Source organism: Emydura macquarii, unplaced genomic scaffold, assembly GCF_026122565.2.
Source record: "Emydura macquarii macquarii isolate MOO-44397 ecotype Brisbane River unplaced genomic scaffold, CSIRO-AGI_Emac_v2 contig_1043, whole genome shotgun sequence".
In the NCBI taxonomy this organism is placed as follows: Eukaryota; Metazoa; Chordata; order Testudines; family Chelidae; genus Emydura; species Emydura macquarii.
In genome coordinates, this window is record NW_027131180.1 from 11,939,141 (window position 1) to 11,957,711 (window position 18,571).

At 41.8% G+C, this 18,571-nt stretch overlaps 1 protein-coding gene across 11 annotated transcripts in view; it reads right to left on the reverse strand.

Annotated features, from left to right (window-relative positions):
• BCOR (BCL6 corepressor) overlaps positions 1-18,571 on the reverse strand; it is a 66,938-nt gene that overhangs the window by 12,869 nt on the left and 35,498 nt on the right. For 8 of the 11 annotated variants that reach the window (XM_067545126.1, XM_067545123.1, XM_067545124.1 and 5 more), the window contains 4 exons: positions 14,830-15,111; positions 14,144-14,497; positions 6,695-7,023; positions 6,092-6,364 (listed from right to left, as the gene is read on the reverse strand). In XM_067545126.1, coding sequence (XP_067401227.1) covers positions 6,092-6,364; positions 6,695-7,023; positions 14,144-14,497; positions 14,830-15,111 — 1,238 coding nt within the window. The remainder of the gene's footprint in view (positions 1-6,091; positions 6,365-6,694; positions 7,024-14,143; positions 14,498-14,829; positions 15,112-18,571) is intronic. The other 3 variants (XM_067545129.1, XM_067545128.1, XM_067545130.1) reach the window with 2 other exon arrangements.

The window sequence follows — 18,571 nt, forward strand, 5'->3', positions numbered from 1 at the left end:
AATGTACCATGCTTGAAGGCCTAGGCCATCCTCAAGCTCTGTGCTCTCATGCAACCTTGAAACAATGACTGCTCCATCACTCAACCAAAAATCTGGGATTGGTGCAAATTTCATTTATTTGTGTGGGATGCAAAAACAAAAGATGCAATATGTAAAATAGCTCATGTGCTCTAAGATTAGCTGCAATCCATTAATTTTGCATTCCCTACCTTTAAAGCACTGAACTATCTGAATGTTTATTTGGAAGCAATGTGGGGTTGTTTCCTTTCTCAGCACAGAAAGAATAAAATGCTGGATGCAATGCATATATTCTTTCAGTTTCAAATTCTACCAGAAAGCCTACAATAATCTGTGCTCTTGGTATACCTGACCTGAGAATTGGTATCTAGGATACAGCATGAAGCTGTTCTTTTAACAGGCCCTCACTAACCAGACTAAAGTGGATAGCAGCAAACTAATGAGCTGTCTATCCCAGCCAAGGAAAGAAACCCAGTCACATGACATTGGGATCAAGTGCACCAGCCACTTACTGCTGGTGCACAGATCAATTTACCTAGATCCCAGCAGTCTGGTGTCTCACCAACCAACAGCTTTATTGTTCCTATTAATAATTCTGAAGGCCAAAATCAAAGAACTAGGGTCTTTACCTAAATTCCCCCAGGTCTACCTGAAAGGATCTGTATAATTAATTCTGGAAGCCTGAATTTTCTTTCAACATAAAAAATGTTGATTGAGAATTTTCAGACTAAAGCATTTTTACTTTGGTAGAAATTTGTGTGTGTGTGCAGAGACATTTTTAAAGGAACATCATAAAAAGGATTGATAAATGTTACAATAAACCATTTTCTTTCATAGTAATAATAATAATAATCTTGGTTTCAAATACAATATGACTCAAATGTATATAGTTAAACAAATGGGCCAAATTCTGCCCTCAGATTTGCATGCGCTTATTTGAAGGTGGAATATGGCACAGTCCTCTTTTAAAAAAACGGGTAGCATGTAGCCCACCCATTGGACTAAGTATGAAGGCTTTATTAGTGGAACGCTAGAGCTGACTTTTAGCTAACAACAGTTGCTATAATATTGAGCTGTAGTTTTAAAATGCAGTTACCCTTCAGAATAATTTTTAAGCCTCCAAATTTAGAGGGGTTTTTTTGTTTGTTTTTGTTTTTTCTAAAAAGAAAAGAGGCTTTCTATGACAGAACATTTACTGCACCAAAAGCTAATTTTGTTGGGCAAGTCCATGTTAAGAGGCTATAAGAAGGTGGTTATTAACCACAAAACGTAACCATGAAGACCATTAAAATGCTACATTGTTAATTAATTATATGCCTCATTAACTTTTTTTTTTAAACAGGATTTATTCAATTCATAGAAAATGTAACCACTATCACTGCTGAATGCATGAACACGTGGCAGCACAAACATTTTGGATTCGTAAGCATTCTCTCTTTATCCTTAGAAAAAGGTTGTGAAGCTGGCATGGGCCAATTTAGATATATCCACGTGGTCCATTTAAAGTAGTGATCTGAACCTCACACTTCTAGTAAATCCAAAGAATCAGCTAGCTTGCCACCAGCAAAAGCTACACCATCGCCGTTTTCACTGCCTGCAGTTTCTTTAGCTAAAGAGTGAACAATAATGTTAAGGATAACACCACACATTTAGAAAGCCTAAGGTTTTAATTCCACCCTACTTTATAAAGTGTAAGCAAGATGTACACTTTAAAATACATGAGGGCAAATCTGCCCCCTAGATCTTAATGGGAATCTCTCCCTTTCCACATGATAATGCATGTCTGCTTTTTCTGTGCACCGTGCTCTCTGACCCTGGACCCATAGATGGGCTACATGCATATCCTCCATCCAACCCAGGGGGGAAACCACTGGATAAGATAATACAGCTGAAATCTGCATTACCTTTTCTGCTGAGCCACTCTGCACCCTGGAGGTAACCCTCCTCCCAACCTTAAGGGGGAAACCCACGGGAAGTGGACAGCACCGCTCCAACACAGCCTTTTGGAAAGGGGACTAGGGGGGAGCAACATGGGGCTGGGAGGTTGTCTAGAAGCACAAGGCTCTGGGAAGTTGGTCCTAACCTCCAGGGCATCATGAGGATCTATGGATTCTGCAAGGACAAACCTCCTGCATGATCCGTAATGAGGCAAACCCCATCCTCACCACTGAAACTCCGGGAGAGTCCCCAAGGGTGATTTCAGTCCTCTTCTCCCCAGTCTCCTCCAGCGTTTATTGCCCACCACTCATCAGATACCAGGTGTCTCCCTAATGCCGATGCCTTTCCTGGCATGATTTAATCCTGAATTGACTGGACAAGGGGGAGGGCGGGGAAACTGTTGAAAACTTTCAAACACCAACACTAACTAAAAGCACCAAGCAGAATGAAAAATAATGTTTCGTCTCCAATCAAATTTAATACGCAAGCCTTTTGTAATCCTTTTTTTTTTTTTTGGATGTGGCTTTATGCTCCCTATAGGCAAAAAAAATTAGCATGCTTAAGATTGTACTTAAGTCATTTAAATAAATATTTATTTAATGGATCCAGTACATAATGTACTTATATCATAATACTGATAACCTAGCTAACTATGGGCCTGATCCAAACCTTCTTGAAATCAATGGACTTCAACGTGCTTTGGATCAGGTCCTAAAGACTTAAGGGGCCAAAGTCTACTCCACCTTACTTGCTTAAGAAGCCCTACTGGCTGCAGTCAGGCTACACATCCACATAGATGCAAGTCAGATTTATCCCTAGATACTTCATCACGGTCTCAGTTTTTACACACACACACACACACACACACACACACACACACACACCTCAAATCTAGACTAAGTTACGCTGTCAGTCATCTACACCCTACTAGGTAAGAATAATAATAGAAAATGTTCAAATATGGTCAAGGAGGTGAAGTAAGGCTCCATTTAAAGGCAAGTAAATGGACAGTCTGGGTAAGGGGCTTACAGAGATCTACGGCTCCCAGTGCTACTCTGCCCTATTGCAGAAAGAGACCCCTTTGCTGCCAAACATAAACCACTAGGCTTTCTAAAACTCCCGGCATGTTCTTCACAACATGCCACCTACAACAGGGTCTGACGGCAGGATTATAAATCATCATTCAGAATGGCAAAGTGTTGAGGGAGTGTGGAGACAAAAACAAATCTGTTAAGAAACTATAGAGGGAGAAAATTTTAAAACATGACATCAGTTTTGCACCCTCTTCAGTATTGTTTGGATATGCAGTAAGAGACGCGCAGCCCGGCCACGGCATGCCGGGGTGAGCTGATTTAGGCTCACGGAGCTCGGACTATTTTCAATGGGGGTCCCAGAAAAAAAAGTTTGAGAACCCCTGTTCTATCTACAAGGACACTGAAAAGGAGTTCCAATAATGTCTCTGGATGAAGCTAAACTCCTATTTTCCAATGATTCTCTTTTATTGTTTCACTTGGTACAAAGAGCAAGTTACAATTAGATGCAACAAAAAGTGAATGGGTTTATGCTACGCATCACTCAGCCACATCTGCTGAAGGCTCCCTGCAGGCACATGCGTGTATAACTTATTTCAGCAGATGCAGCACCAGAACACGGACTGTAAAAGGAGACCCTGGTCACAGGTGGAGAGGAAGCTGAAAAGGGCCTTGCACAGAGCTAGGCAAATCAGAGCTAGTCCTGCCTAGAGAGACAGGTGAAGTGCCTTATAAATGTATATTTGGAGTTATTTGCTGGTGGCTCAGTATGCTCCACCAAGCTCTCTCAGTATACTTGGACATATGCTCTCTAGATGGTGATCAACAACTTGCAAAACGTCTAACAGAACTGCAGTTCCATAGTTGCAGAATTGCAAACAAACAGTTACACACATACTGCTCTAGTTGTTGACTCCAATGAGATTCAGAAATCCATGGTCTCAGACACATAGCGACCAGACAGAATCGCAAAGCATGAGGGACAGTCTAAGGTTAGTATCTGCCAGGGGCAGGTCCATTGTTTTCACAGGGGTTTCAATGGTTTCACAAAGGAAATTTTTCTCTTCCTAAGTACAATTTTCCAGTCCTGCTACTCAGCATCTTTCTAGAGAAACACAGAATTCTCCTTTCCCACCAATTTTGGCTAGGAGAGGGCAGCTTCAATAGTTGACCAAACATGGTGTCACCAAACAATTTCAAAGGAGTTGTGACTACCCCTTGTTCTAGCCCTAGAAGGGAGTCTCCCCAAAGCCAAATCACAGCAGCTTCCACACTGGACTTTTCTCATCACTGCTTTGCTCCCTTCTCCTTTCCTCCCTCATTCTCGGTGTAAATACAAAAACCCCTTTTTAGGGGGTAATTTTAAAAAATGTTATGTTGTCCTAATATTCAAATAATTTTCCTTTAACAACTGAGTATTTAAACATATTTAAAATGCTACATTCACTTGAACTTTTGCATAAATTTAAGTTGACTGTAAAAGGGATGCCCTGTCAAAAAATACAAATCACTAATCAAACCAAGAGCAAAAAAGCCTGGATACCACATGGGGGGTTAGCTGAGAGTTCCAGGACCTTTACTCCAACCAGCTCAGATATCTCTAGTCACAAGGAATCGAGAGCCTCCTTGAATGAACAAGCTTTGGCCAGAGTTGCTCATTCTCCTGTTTACCTTCCTTTGGGAGAGAATTTTAGGCTCTGATTCTACCAAGATTTATGCATGTGTGTAGCCCATTGGCTTCAGTGAGACTACTCAGAGTGCAGAAAGTTAAGCACATGAATGTCACATAGCACTCTGACGTGTGACCTATGGGTCAGAGACTCACCTGCTGTGAAGGAGAAAGGGAGAAAGATTTTTTTTAATGTCCCAGAGTCTATGTTTAATTTCAGGTCCCATGGGAACGGAAATAATGCAGATTATAAAGATTCCCACAGCAACTTCGTAATAACGTAACTCCTACTAAAGTAAGAGAACCCAGAGCTAGAGTAAGTGTTTGTCTGGGCTAAACAAAAATCTTTCCAGACTAAACTTTGCCTTCCAAAATTAGAACAGGGTTCTGCCTAAACTAAGCTTCCAAGCTAGACAAATTCTTTATGGGCTAGAGCAAATCTTACAAGCTGGAGCAGGCCTCTGTCTAACCCAAGCTCCCAGGCCAAACTGACTCTTTCAAAGCAAGGGCAAGCTTTATAACTCCTTATCCTCACTACGACTAATACTATCAAATCAGTAATCACACTCACGATAGACCATTTTGTCACAGCAATACTTTGTAGGATTGGGACCTTTATACGATATTACAAAACAAACCACCACTATATTTTCCCCTCCCCCAATATATAAAACCATGTCTCTGAAACAGCAGAGCTGGTGGATTCAGCAATTACTCATTTTTGTAGAAGCCAGGTCTGTTTGTTTAGAGCAGTACTGATGCTGAGAAGCGTCAAACTCTAAGAACATTTAGAACACTTGCTGCAACATATCCAAACATGAAAGTGGACACACCAAACACCACATTCAGGATCAAATATCAAAACCGTCCATTTTCTTTTAAAATAAATAAATAAATACATTTTTGTAACGTTTACATGTCCTTAATGTAAAATGAAAGCAAAAACACAGCTCATTAAAGCTCTCCATACACCACATGGAATGTTAATTTGTGATTTCATACAGTGTAAGACAATTTAGATGTGGGGTTTCAACCCCTTATAAAACCTTCTTATGTAGAAGTCCAATCCTCCAGATACTGCATGCCCTCCACTCCCATCAGCTATAACAGGAGTTAAGCGTGCACAGCGCCACAGGTTTAGACCTGTACTGAACACTCTATAACCAAGAGAGTTATCAAGTTTTCACCCCTCACCATCACTGAAAAACATTCAGATTAACTAACCCTTTAACTAAAATAATTAATAATAATCGCAAGAGCAGAAATGGGTAAACTACAAATCTATTTGTAGTGACCTCATCAGGGTACCAGGATTAAACACACTAGAATTACAAAGTGACTTTAGTCCTGTATACAAATAAGATGTTTAAAAAAAAAAAAAAAAAAAGCAAACAGCTCCCGCATCTCAATTCAGAGTATTTAAAAGGATTCTTGCCTCATATCCCAGGCGAGCTGCCCTTTGCAGAAGAGTTTCGCCAGCATTCTTATTGACAATAAGTCTTCGTGCTTCAGGCGGCATGGGACGACTTGGGGTGGTCTCCTGAGGGGTGCTTGTAATCGGCAACTGCGACGCCGGCTGAGAGACAGGTAATAATGAGGAAGCCTGCTGCAGGCGATCATACAGCTTCTGCTCGTGTGATTTGGCTGGTGAAGAGTCACAGTCTGAAGTAGGCTCTGGTCGCTTTCTGAATCTTCTCGTTACCGTGACCTGTCAAAATGATTATTGGATTTTTTTTTTCCCCCTCTTTGTAACAATACACTGATGGGAATACATTTGGCCAGTTAAGAATTACATTTCTGGTCTCATTACAAAAGTCTGGTTACTATGGTTACTAAGTTTACAACTCCTCAGTCTTTTGTCCACACTAGGCCTTATCTCAGATAGACTAAGAGAACAAATTCAAAATATGCAAATAGTAAAAGGGAGGAGTTTGAATAAAGTTATTGCTACAAAGCACAATCGTGTGTTAGTTTAAGTAGCCTGGCTCTCCTGTACACTCTGTGAGGTTAGTGGATGATTAATTCCAAATAAAGATACCTTATCTTCAACATTTTCAATATCTGTGGTGTCATCCCCTGTCAGGGATGACCTCCTTCTCCTCTCCTGTAGTGCCAAGTGTTTTGTTTTACACTGACGTTTCCCTGATGGCTTCTCACACTCAGAATATCTCTGCAGCAGGGATGAAGGTTGGAAATCCTCCTCTTCATCTGTGCACATCACATCTGTATTCCGGCTCTCTTTAATTTTCTGCTGTTTGGCAGCCAACCTCGAAGCTGGAGTACAGCTTGACTGAGTCTGCCTTTTGCTGTTTGCATTGGTGGATGAAAAGCTCTTCACATGCGGAGAGACCATGAATAGAGGCAAACCTACATGGGAGGAAAGGCATTACAGGTTGCATGGTGTGTTGAGAGGAAAACACATTGTTAACATTTAACACTAACTCCTTTACTATTTAAGAGATTCACCAATTACATTTACAAATCATTAATATTTTAAGTGTTCCACATTCAAAATGTAAATATGAACTCACAAGATGCTAAGTTTAAAATAGTTGTAACTGTCTGATAAATCCACTGAAGGAAATTCTCTATTACCACTGTGCCTAGGTACTGCAGAGGTCTGTTAGTGCACTGATAGGCAACCTACACACCGCAATCTCTAGACTCAATGGGCAAAGCAAGGAGCAGAAAATCTCAACTGTGAATTTCTTGGCTTTGGTGGGTGTAAATGACAAAATTAGTTTCCTTACCTGCAATCGTCTTATCTAAATGGGAACTCACTTTCTTCTTCAGGCTGGGAACTGCTGGGGTTCTCTGCCTTTTCCAAGTTTAAGTGGCAGGCAAGAGGTATATGGGGGTGGGGGAAGGGGCGGTTTGGAGAAAAGATATTTTGTTTTGTAATTAAAGATAAGAATGGCCATACTCTGTCAGACCAATGGTCCATCTAGCCCAGTATCCTGTCTTCCAACAGTAGCCAACGCTAGATGCTTCAAAAGGTGAACAGAACAGCACAATTATCAAGCAATCCATCCCTTCATCCCTCTCTTAGTCCCAGCATCTGGCAATCAGAGGGGGTCTTCAGGAGACAGCACCCAAGAAGACTCAAAGGACTATGCTCAAAGACAACAATGGCTGGAGAAAGCAGCATGTCAGTGTTTTATAGTGCTTTCCAAATAATTCTCAAACAGGCTTGCTATGACTTTCTGCCTACAAAGTAGATGGATTCCTCGTAGAGTAAGCAACTATATCTTCAAGACAACTTTGATTAGATGCCTGAAAAATCTGGAAGATTGTAGGTGGACTAAATAGACTGACAAAATACTTTGATGCTTTATACCTTTTCTACATTTCCCATAGCATTGGGCTTCCTCCATGATTTAGTTCTACAGCATCAGAATTTCACAGCCCCAGCCACGTCCAGTGTGTAGTTTTTCTAAGGTGCAAGGGGTTCCAAGATAAAGTGAGGGCAAAGAACATGACAGTCTGAATGTCTCTTCAAACAGAATTGGGGCTGACCTTTAAACTACCTTCTTTGGAAAAAATTGAAGTAAAGCTGTCTGATGAAAGGGGACAAAAGTTTCCCACCCTGATGGTTACAAAGAAGGGAAACGTCAGTCAATATATTAAACCACATTCTGAGCCATTGGGGGAAGTGTGAGAGCTTGCAGTACTTCGTAGATCCACAGATTCTAAGACCAAAAGGGACCATTGTGATCTAGTCTGATCTCCTATATAGCACAGGGCACAGAACTTCCCCACAATAATTCCTAAATTCCGTTTTTCTTTTAGAAAAACATCCAACCTTGATTTTAAAACAGTCAGTGATGGAGAATCCACCATGACCCTTGGTAAATTGTTCCAGTGGTTAATTATTCTCACAGTTTAAAATGTACACCATATTTCCAGTCAGAATTTTGTCTAGCTTCAACTTTCAGCCACTGGATCATGTTATACCTTTCTCTGTTAGACTGAAGAGCCCATTATTAAACGTTTATTCCCTATGCAGATACTTCTAGACTGTAATCAAGTCACCACTTCACCTTTTCTATGGTAAGCTAAGTAGACTGAACTTTGAGACCACTACAAGGCATGTTTTCTAATCATTCTTGTGGCTCTTCTCTGAAGCCTCTCCATTTTATCAACATCCTTCTTGAATTGTGGGCACCAGAACAGATACATTATTCCAGCAGTGATCACACCAGTGTCAAATACAGAGGTAAAATAACCTCTCTTCTCCTACTCAAGATTCCTGTTTATGCCTCCCAGGACTGCATTAGCTCTTTTGGCCACAGGGCCATACCAGGCGCGCACGTGTTCAGCTGATTATCCTTCATGACCCCCAAATCTTTTTCAGAGTCGCTGCTTCCTAGGATCGAGTCCCCCATCATGTAATTACAGCCTGCATTCTTTGTTCCTCCGTGTATACATTTACATTTATCCATATTAAACACACGTTTGCTTGCATCCAATTTACAAAGTGATCAGTGACCTGTTCTCTTCATAATTTACCACTCCTCCAATTTTTGGATCATATACTAACTTTATCAGTGATCATTTTATATTTTCTTCCAGGCCATCCATAAAAATGTTACATAGCATAGGGCCACAGACTGATCCTTGAGGGACCCCACTGGAAACAGACCCGCCAGATGATGATTCTCCATACAGGTATATTTTGGGACCTATCAGTTGGCCAGTTTTAAATTCATGTGGGCCATGTTAATTCTATATTTTTTTCTAGTGTTTTAGTCAAAATGTCATGAAGTACCGAGTCAAACACCTTACAGAAGCCTACGTCTATTGCATCAACACTATTACCTTTATCAACCAAACTTGTAACCTCATCAAAAAAAGATATCTAGTTAGTTTGACAGGATGTGTTTTCCAAAAAACAATGTTGATTAGCATTAATTACATTGCTCTCCTTTAGTTCTCTATTAATCAAATCTCCTATCAGCCACTCCATTATATCTCCTGGAATCAACGTTAGGCTGACAGGCCTATAATTACTGGGTCATCCCATCAGTTGTTCCCAAGGGCCTCAAATCAGGGCTCTCTGAAGTGATGATGCAAGCTGGAACTAGAATAGAGAGGACACATGGCACTCAGGTCAGAGACTCTATGTGGGCGCCAATACTGGGAGCAGAATTTGGTTATCTTCTTGGTGGACTGAGCTGCATATGGGTCTACTTGTGGAAGGAATCACTTCAGTGTAATGTGACCTGCACTTCAAGACATTTAATCTAGAGTCTTAGGAGAGCCATCAGGTAGGATGCCCAGAAATTTTTTTTTTGCGAGCAACATCAGGGATTTGTCTTCTTTCAGTTACCCATATCAACTCAATTTGCACAGGGCTTGCTGGATTTGAGAAAAGTCAACCAGCTCTTGAGAGTAAGTACATTCCAGGGGAAGTGTGTCAAACATGTCATCCATCTTAGAACTGCTGAGCCAGACAGACTGCTGGACTTGCTGTGGATGTACATGACTGAGGGGCAGACACTGGTACTCCAGCTACAGAAGAATCCTTCTGGCCTCTCTCTTCAGGTTTTGGTTTTTGTCTTGCCTGGGTGGCAGTGATAAACCACAGTGGTTCTGTTGCTGTTCTCCACATGAATGGCTGCAATTCCCAGATGGACTCTTGGGACAAGGTCTACTATTGCATTCCTCACTACCTGCAACTCCAGGAGGTTAATGCTGAGCTGGGATTCCTGGGAAGACCACTTGCTCTCAGCCATGTGACATGAGGACCCATTTGCACTCCCTATCCTGAGAGGCCAGCAGTGATCATCATGCAGATTGCTAATAGATCTGGCCCAGGTCCACCCCTGAAGAGATACTGGAGTGGACACCACCATTAAAAGGGACTAGTGTCTGCAGGGACTGTCAATAGTCCATCCATATCCTAAGTCTGGTAGCTCCAGTGCCTGATCAGGAAGGGGGCACCACTCCATAGGCTACCTAATGCCAACCAGCTGAAAGTACTGGTGTGCTGTTGACTGGAGGGTGATGGTGAATTGCTTGATGAGGGTTAAAATTTGGTCAAATTTCTCCTCTGGCAAAACCATGAGACCCAGGTTGATTCTGAACAGGGCCCTCAAATGCACGAGTCTTGAGATCAGATAAGGGAGCTCTTCTGGTCATTTTCTATGAAGCTAGAATATTCCAGGACCAATTTGGCAAGCATGGCAAATTGTCACCTCATATGACTGAGTCGTCACCAGTAGGTTGTGCATGTAGTGGCGTATCTAGATGCCTTGTTGTCTCAGTCCAGCTCCCTGGATGGACATCAACTTTGTGAACCCCCAAAGAGGATGACGTGCACGGGCACTGCCTGAAGCAGATAACGTTTGTTCCCTATTGCAATTGCCCCAACTCCGCAAAGCATTGAAGCCATTGGTGGCAGGGACATAAACTTGCTTGAGATCTATGAATCATGAGAAAAGTTGGGAGACTATTGGACCAGAAAAGCTACAGCCAACTTCCTCATGCAAGCTCTGTGCATGAAGAGGCCACTCTAGATAATGATGGGAAAGAATTTCCTAGTCCTGGTAAATGGAGACAAGCAGATCAAAGAATTTACAGTTCAGTGGGGACGGAAGTAGCAATTGCCGCAAAATAACTTGAAAGCTCTCAAGTCTCGCTCGAGAAAGGGTGGGCTAGGCATAATTTAAATCTAGGAAGTCAAAGTGTTTCACACTGTCAAAGGATGCCTAAGCCATGATGCCTCTGGAAATAGTATTGGAATCTAAAACCACATATTTCTTTGAGCCAACACGTTAGAGAAGAGAAGATCTGCCAATATTACAGCAGGTATGGCAAAGGAAAGGTAGCATCGACATTACAGAATCCAGCTTTCTGGTCTCCTCTCTTTTGAGTTCTAAAAGACCTCTTCTTTGGAGTGCACAAGAAGGAAGAGAAGATGGACAAGCCTGGTTGAGTCAGCACCACACACACAATGACAACTCAAAGTAATAGAAAAGAGGTTTTGAATCCTCTAAGACAGCTGTTGATCTTCAGGTCTATTAAAACCCGCCCCATCAATTACATCAAGATCTGTTTTTCCCCCCTAAGAACAATCCTGACTGAGATGAAGGATGGACAAGATAATCTTTGGGACAATTTGGTAACTTTATCTAATTGGACTTGATATCATTTCAGAGACCTGATTGACTGACTTCTTTTTGTCAGGGTTGGACCACCTGGCCTTAGCAATTCTCCAGAGATTCTGGTACGGGGCAAGTGGATGGCTTTTCCTAGGTCTCATCTTGATGGGATCCTGGCTAAGGGTTGGCTGAGTTGCAGGTTTGGCTATATTGTGAGTGAAATGTATAAAATCAACCAAGTCTGTTAGCGAACAAGCAACCTGGGACATATGATTCAGAGTTCTCAGAGCAGGTTCCCTTTCACCCGCCAAGAACTGGGGTAAATATATGGGCGTGTCTACACTTAACACTGCAGCTGTTTTGCTATACAACTTCACTGAAGACACTACCTATGGCAACAGGAGGGATTCTCCCATCGGCATAGGTAATCCACCTCCCGAGTGACAGAAGAGCGAGGTCAATGGTAGAATTCTCCCATTGACATAGCGCTGTTTACAGTGGGAGTTAGGTCGGTTTAACTACATTGCTCAGGGGTGTGGATTTTTCACACCGCTAAGCGACAGTTATACCAACCTAATTTCCTCGTGTAGGCCTCAGAAAAACAGATTAATTGCTTTGCAGGGGTAGGAGGATGGAGGAGACGACGATGCTTACAGTCTTTGATCTGCAAATCCCTGAAAGGGAGGAGGAAAGCCTCATCCTCTGTGCTGAGAGTGGGGTGGAGAGAGAAGGAAGAACCATCTGAGAAGACTGTGGAGGATCTATGAGCAGGAACAACCACATGGTTTGGGTTTGCAGGGAGCCAGTCAAGGACAGCACAAAGCATGTTGAGGATGTCTGAGTATGCTTGAGCTTTTAAAGTTGCTTAGGTATGTGGGAGCGATATCTCCTCAAGTGACTCAGGTAACTAATCGCTTGAGGTTTGAGAGCTGAGGTGGCAAGGAGAAATGATGCAGCAGGTGAATGGTGGGAGGGAGGGGCAGCAAAGTGGGGAAAGAGCAGTAGTGCTAGGCCCCTCTCTGGAATGCTGTGGGGAACTGGCACGGGCCACTGAGACAATCTGGGGAGGATCCACACAGCCCACATCTTCCACCGCTGACTGACTCAACACCTGCTGGCTGCCATGGTGATGGAGCAGAAACAACAGAAGAGAGCAAGCCCCAGATTGGAGTAAATGGAGATACAGTCCTGCTTAGGAGAAGCCCCCAGAATGACGTTATAGACGTTATAGACACTCAGGTTGTAGAGAAGGGGAGAAGGCTGCCAGCACACGTGGAATACAGGAATGGGAGCCCTTAGATGTTGCCTTGCTCAGCTGCTGGAGGGGGGAGGAAACAGAGTGCTAGTCAAAGGGAATTCCCAGACTTGCTCAAAACACTCTCCCCCAGGGAACTTTCCAAGGGCAGGTCTATATTTAAAATGCTTCAGTGGCGCAGCTGTAGCTCTTCAGTGAAGAGCTTCTCCTGTCGGCAGAGTTAATCCACCTCCCCGAGAGGCGGTAGCTACTGTGATGGGAAAAGCCCTCCCGTTGACATAGTACTGTCTACACAGAGGTTAGGTCAATATAACTGCATCACTCAGGGATGGGGATATTCCACAGCCCTGAGCAACGTAGTTGTAGTGATGTACGTTTACAGCACAGATCTGGCCTGAGATGGAGAATGAACTAGAGGCGAAGAGAAAGAGAAGCTGGCAAAATATTTTGAAGAACAGAGCCCTCAGTGAGTCACTGAGGAAAGTACTGCATGTGCGCATGGAAGAACAACACTGGGGAGCAACATTGGGGCAGTTCACCAGGCATGTCTGCAGAGAAAGCAGACAGGCTGACTGCACAAGGGGGGAAAAAAACAGGGGAAACCTCTTGACCACCTGTAAGCCTTGGAGAAAGCAGAACAATTCAGCAGTTCTTTACCCGATGGAACAGCAGATTCCCATAACAGAGAATCAGAGTCTTCTTCATGCTACTCATATCTGGCTTTTTGTTTGTTTGTTTTTAATTAGACTCAAAAGGCATTAATCCATTTAGCTATACATGCAGTAAGTATTCTTACATAGAAAAAAAAAAAACAACAACTCAGGTTGTTAGTCCAAATCAGAATTATTCCTAAATTATAAGAACGCCAAAGCATCTGCAGACATAAAAGATTCAATTTGAAAAAGTCATTTAAACAACAATTTAAAAACAAACAAACGAAAACCACACACACACACACACCCTTGTCTGACAAATTTTAGCTATCGTGAGTTTTTATAGTGGAGCTATATATAAGTCCTTATACATGTGGACTTCTATAAAAACTGCTGACAATTCCTTAACAGTGGTGGCAGCATGCGTCACTACAAATGCTATGCCAGCTGATGTTTCCCTAGTAGTCTCTGCATACCTTGTTCATTGTCACTTGTTTTGAGGGACTCTTCAGACCAACTTCTATTGCTTTTGACCTCTGACCTTTTCCTGGTGTGCCTTTCTTCTGTGCAGTCTTTGACCTTTGCAGTGGCCTCTGGCTGAACAGCCTCAGCTAAATCTTTCCTGCTTTGCCGGCCCAACTTGCCGGACGGGGATCTCTCTGGTGACACCTGCTGCTCCCACAGTTCCCTAAGATGCTGCAGGTGACGCTGCTTTTTGGGATGGAGCCCTGTTAATTCAATGCACACCTTCAGGTTGGTCACCTCATTACAATTGGGCTCTTCTAAGTGGTTAGAGGAATTGTTTGTCATTTCCCTCTCAGGCCAGTCATCTAATGGAAAAATAACTAAAAATTAATCAAAAAGCCCCCTCAACTTAAAACAAAAGCTACATTTCACTTGCGGGGCATATAGTCTCAGCTTTACCACCACACTATGCATTTTAAAAGGTTTGCTCATTAAGGGTCACATGCACTAGGGTAATTTGCATTGCTATGGCTACGGTGTCCAATGACTAGTGCTTTACCCTCCAATTCCAAGAGATTTTAAGTGAAATGACATTGCTCAGATTGGTAACTATCAAGTTCTTAAATCGAGACATTAATTCATGGGGATACTCCTTTCACAAAAAATTCCTTAAGGGAGACCAAAGCAATGGGGTTACCTTTGGAGCTCCTCCTCTTTTTTGCCTTTGACACAGCTTCATCCCGCAGTTCATCCATAAAGTTTTCATTTTGGCTGCCTTCGTTCTGCAGTCTCTCTCCAGAGTGTTTACGCTTTCTATCCAGACGTGGACACGGATGCTGACTGATCTCTTCTGTTAACTGGTCCCCTATCTTTTCGTAGAGAGAATGTCTCTCCAGATAACATTTCTCCGTTGGGGGGTCTCTTTCCTCTGAGATTTCAAGAAAATGTTCTTGGTTGTTTTCTGCACTATTAAAATCACCTAAAAATAATTAAAAAAAAAAAAAAACCCACAAAAGTTTATTGTGAAATAACTATCATTTCTAATCTCTTCAATGTCAATCTCCTACCCATATATTCTTAAAATTATGATTTCTGCACCAAACAAAAAATAGGTGGCAAAGTCGCCGCTGTCAGATCAACTTATCTGGATCAACTGAGCGGTCAGTGAAGACCCGCTCAGTCGATCCAGAAGTCGACATTATTAATCCACCCCCCACAAGTGGCGTAGTGCTGCGTCGATGGGAACGCAGTTCCCATCAGCGCAGTGCAGCGAAGACACCGTGCAGAAGGGAAGCACAGCAGTCGGCGGGAGTTACACAAGCTACTCTGCGGAACTCCCACCAACTGCCGCCGAATCGCGGAGGTAAGTGTAGGCCAAACCATAGTTTACTTTAGATCTCATTTTGCTAAAGTCAACTGTAAAACAGCAATTTTCCCTGCAGTCAAGTAGAAAACCAAGCAATTGTTCAAATTTTTGGCATTCAATTTTTAGCCAGCTTCCAATCAGGCATTTCACCATACAAGTAACCATAGAAACATGACAGTATACTTACTCTTCTCTTTAATTCAGGGTTTTTCCATGACTTTAAAGAATCACCTTTAGATATCAAAAGCACATACTCTTTCAAAAGAGTAGCCTTAAAAATCAGATAGCAATGCAAGCTTCATTTCTGCAATGGCTTTTATAAAATTAATTTCACCTGCTCTGATACTTTAAGTCAATGCAAGACTAATCATGCCAAACTACAGAGTCTGATTACAAGAGTTCAACCCTGTTGCTGTGTCCTTGGATGTACAAATGGGAAACACAAGTGAATGCACATTCTAGCACTCACTCTTTGATGGGAAAAACATTTCAAGAATAGCTGTGAAATGATAAAACACTACCTGAATTTATTTTAAGGTTGTATGCAGCTCTGTACACCTGGAATAACCTTCCAGTCAACATTTAACAAGTTCCCTCCATCTCTTCCTTTAAAAAAAAAAAAAAAATCTAGCACTCACTTATTCCATGAAGCTTTCTAGCTACAATGACCATATAAGGCTTGAAAAATGTACCTAACACTACTTGAATAACATTAGTAGCCAAGGAGAAAAACACCTATGCTACCATACCCCTTCTAACTTAAGAACCCTGATTCAGGGTCAGTTTAAGCACTTGCTTAACTTCAGTGGGACTTAAGCATTGTACAGGATTCTTTTAATAGAGATTTTCTTGAAACGGGACCTAATTGAACAAAACAGCTCTGTACTACTTATGCACTGTACGTAAGTAACATGTCAATCAACTTTGAACTTTTATATTACACACACACAATTTTATATATTAGAGTTTAGATCTTCCATATTTCTCACCCTTCCTGGTTCACTCATTTTTGTTCTCTTTTCTTTTCCAGTTTTGCTTAAAGTCCATTTCCTCTTTTCTTTCTCCCCCATTTCCCAAAATTTCACATCCTTATACATGCTTTTTCTTCCTCAGTCATTCTATTTTGTCTCTCTCCCATTTCTCCCCTCAAAACTGCTTTCACGTGTGTGTATATATATATATAGTCTACTTAGTTTCTAATTTATCCCATCAATCTCTTCTCTTCAATCACATCTACTCACCCTCTACCTTACACAACCTGGCCCTGTTTCGTCACTCCCCCCCATCCCATCTACATACTCATGCTCACCACTTCTTACACGGGGCTTGACACATTTGCCAGAAACTCAGCTGCCTGTGAACTAAATTAAGGGTCCCCACTGTCCTTTTGGCAATGTTAAGGCAAGAAGCAAAGCCACTCCCCACTGACTGGGAAAAGCAGGAGGTAAATTGAGCTGGCTTGCCACCATTCCAGAAACCACTACTTCTCCTTGGTGCCTGCATCCTCTGCTGCTGAACTAAAATTTCTTTTTAAATGAATGTTTAAGTTCCTAGCACTAGGACTTAAGTTCTTAGCAAAGACAACTTTCAAAATGTGAATCAGCTACAAAACGATGCAATGATGTCTGCCTGAATCTGCAGACAGAATGAAATGAGGTGTAGTGCACACTATTTGCTTTAACAGGTGCTCATTCTGAAGCCTACTGTTGACATTTACATTGTCTTCATTATTTATTGTTTTACTACTGATCAAAGCACACAGAGGAGGACTATTCTATTATAAAAATGTTTTGGTCAAGGTATAGTCAAAATACAGACTCTACAGAAAACAAATAAAATTTATAAACCTAAAAAAACTTTTAAAATAATAATGATGATAAAACAATTAAATAAAAAGATTTCAGGGTCTGTTCAAAAGCATCTGGCAGTCCAGATTTGGCCTTCTGACTACTCAGTCATAGCGCGTCGTAAGTGACTAGAGCTTGGGAAGGTGACCATAGGTTATTTCCCCCTAAGAAGTAAGGTATATGCTGATTTTCCTACCAGAATATCATCTCTAGACCCTGCTTGGAACTTCATCTTTTGTAGGCTCCAGCTAATAGGTTCCTGATGTAGCCAAGCACCCACCACCCAAATAGCCTGGCCGCTGGAAGGAAGGAAGGAAGGAAGGAAGGAAGAAAGAAGGCTCTGAAGTAGAGATTGGAGGAACACACTAACTGCTACAAGGATGGTATTAAGTCCTTCCTTAGGCTTTGTCTAGGTTATGCCACACTACTGAGCAGGTCCAAAGCCTACTGTCTGATTATGACAATTTTTCTAGGCTGAAGCCAAGCTAAATTGACCTCATGTTTGTCAGATTCAGTGCTGCCCTTAGGTTTCCCTTAGTAGCAGTGATCGTGAAGCATCTTCTGCTCAGTTTTCACTTACCGCAACTTGGAAAAGCTCTAAGCAGCAGTTAAGGCAGTAGAGCAGTCTACAGACTCCAGAAGAAACATGGCATAAGTTTAAACTCCATTTGGAAGGTTACCCACACAGCTAATAAAAGGACAAGAGGTAAAAGCTAGAGACACTTTCTCAAAAAAACACTATATTTGTCCTATGCAAGTGCAGTGTGCATGCCCTGACCACACCTCTCTGTGTCTGTTTGGTATTGTGCACATCCATTATTTTAGATTGTAAATGGTTCACCAAATATACAACACTGAGAAGCAAAAAGATTGGAAGAGTGTGGCAGCTCTCTTAGTTTATTATACTCTCTCTCCAAAAAACTACTGTCCAAAATCAAAATGCATTTGTAAATATTAGATATGTGCATATCTGGTAACAATGTGCTAAGAGTATTCAGACTTGTATAACGTCACATCAGTATCAATCAGACCTGTTCTGAACAAATTTAAAAGAAGTTGGACCAGCAACATTTTAAGCATCACTTCAAAAATGCCGCTAAAAACAGAAAATAAAATCTAATAAAGTGACCTGCACTCTCTCTTTCGTAAGAACACAATCATTTTGTGCTTAACTCCCTGAACAGACAAGGTAAGAGGGCACTTCACCGCATTTCCAGTAGTTACAT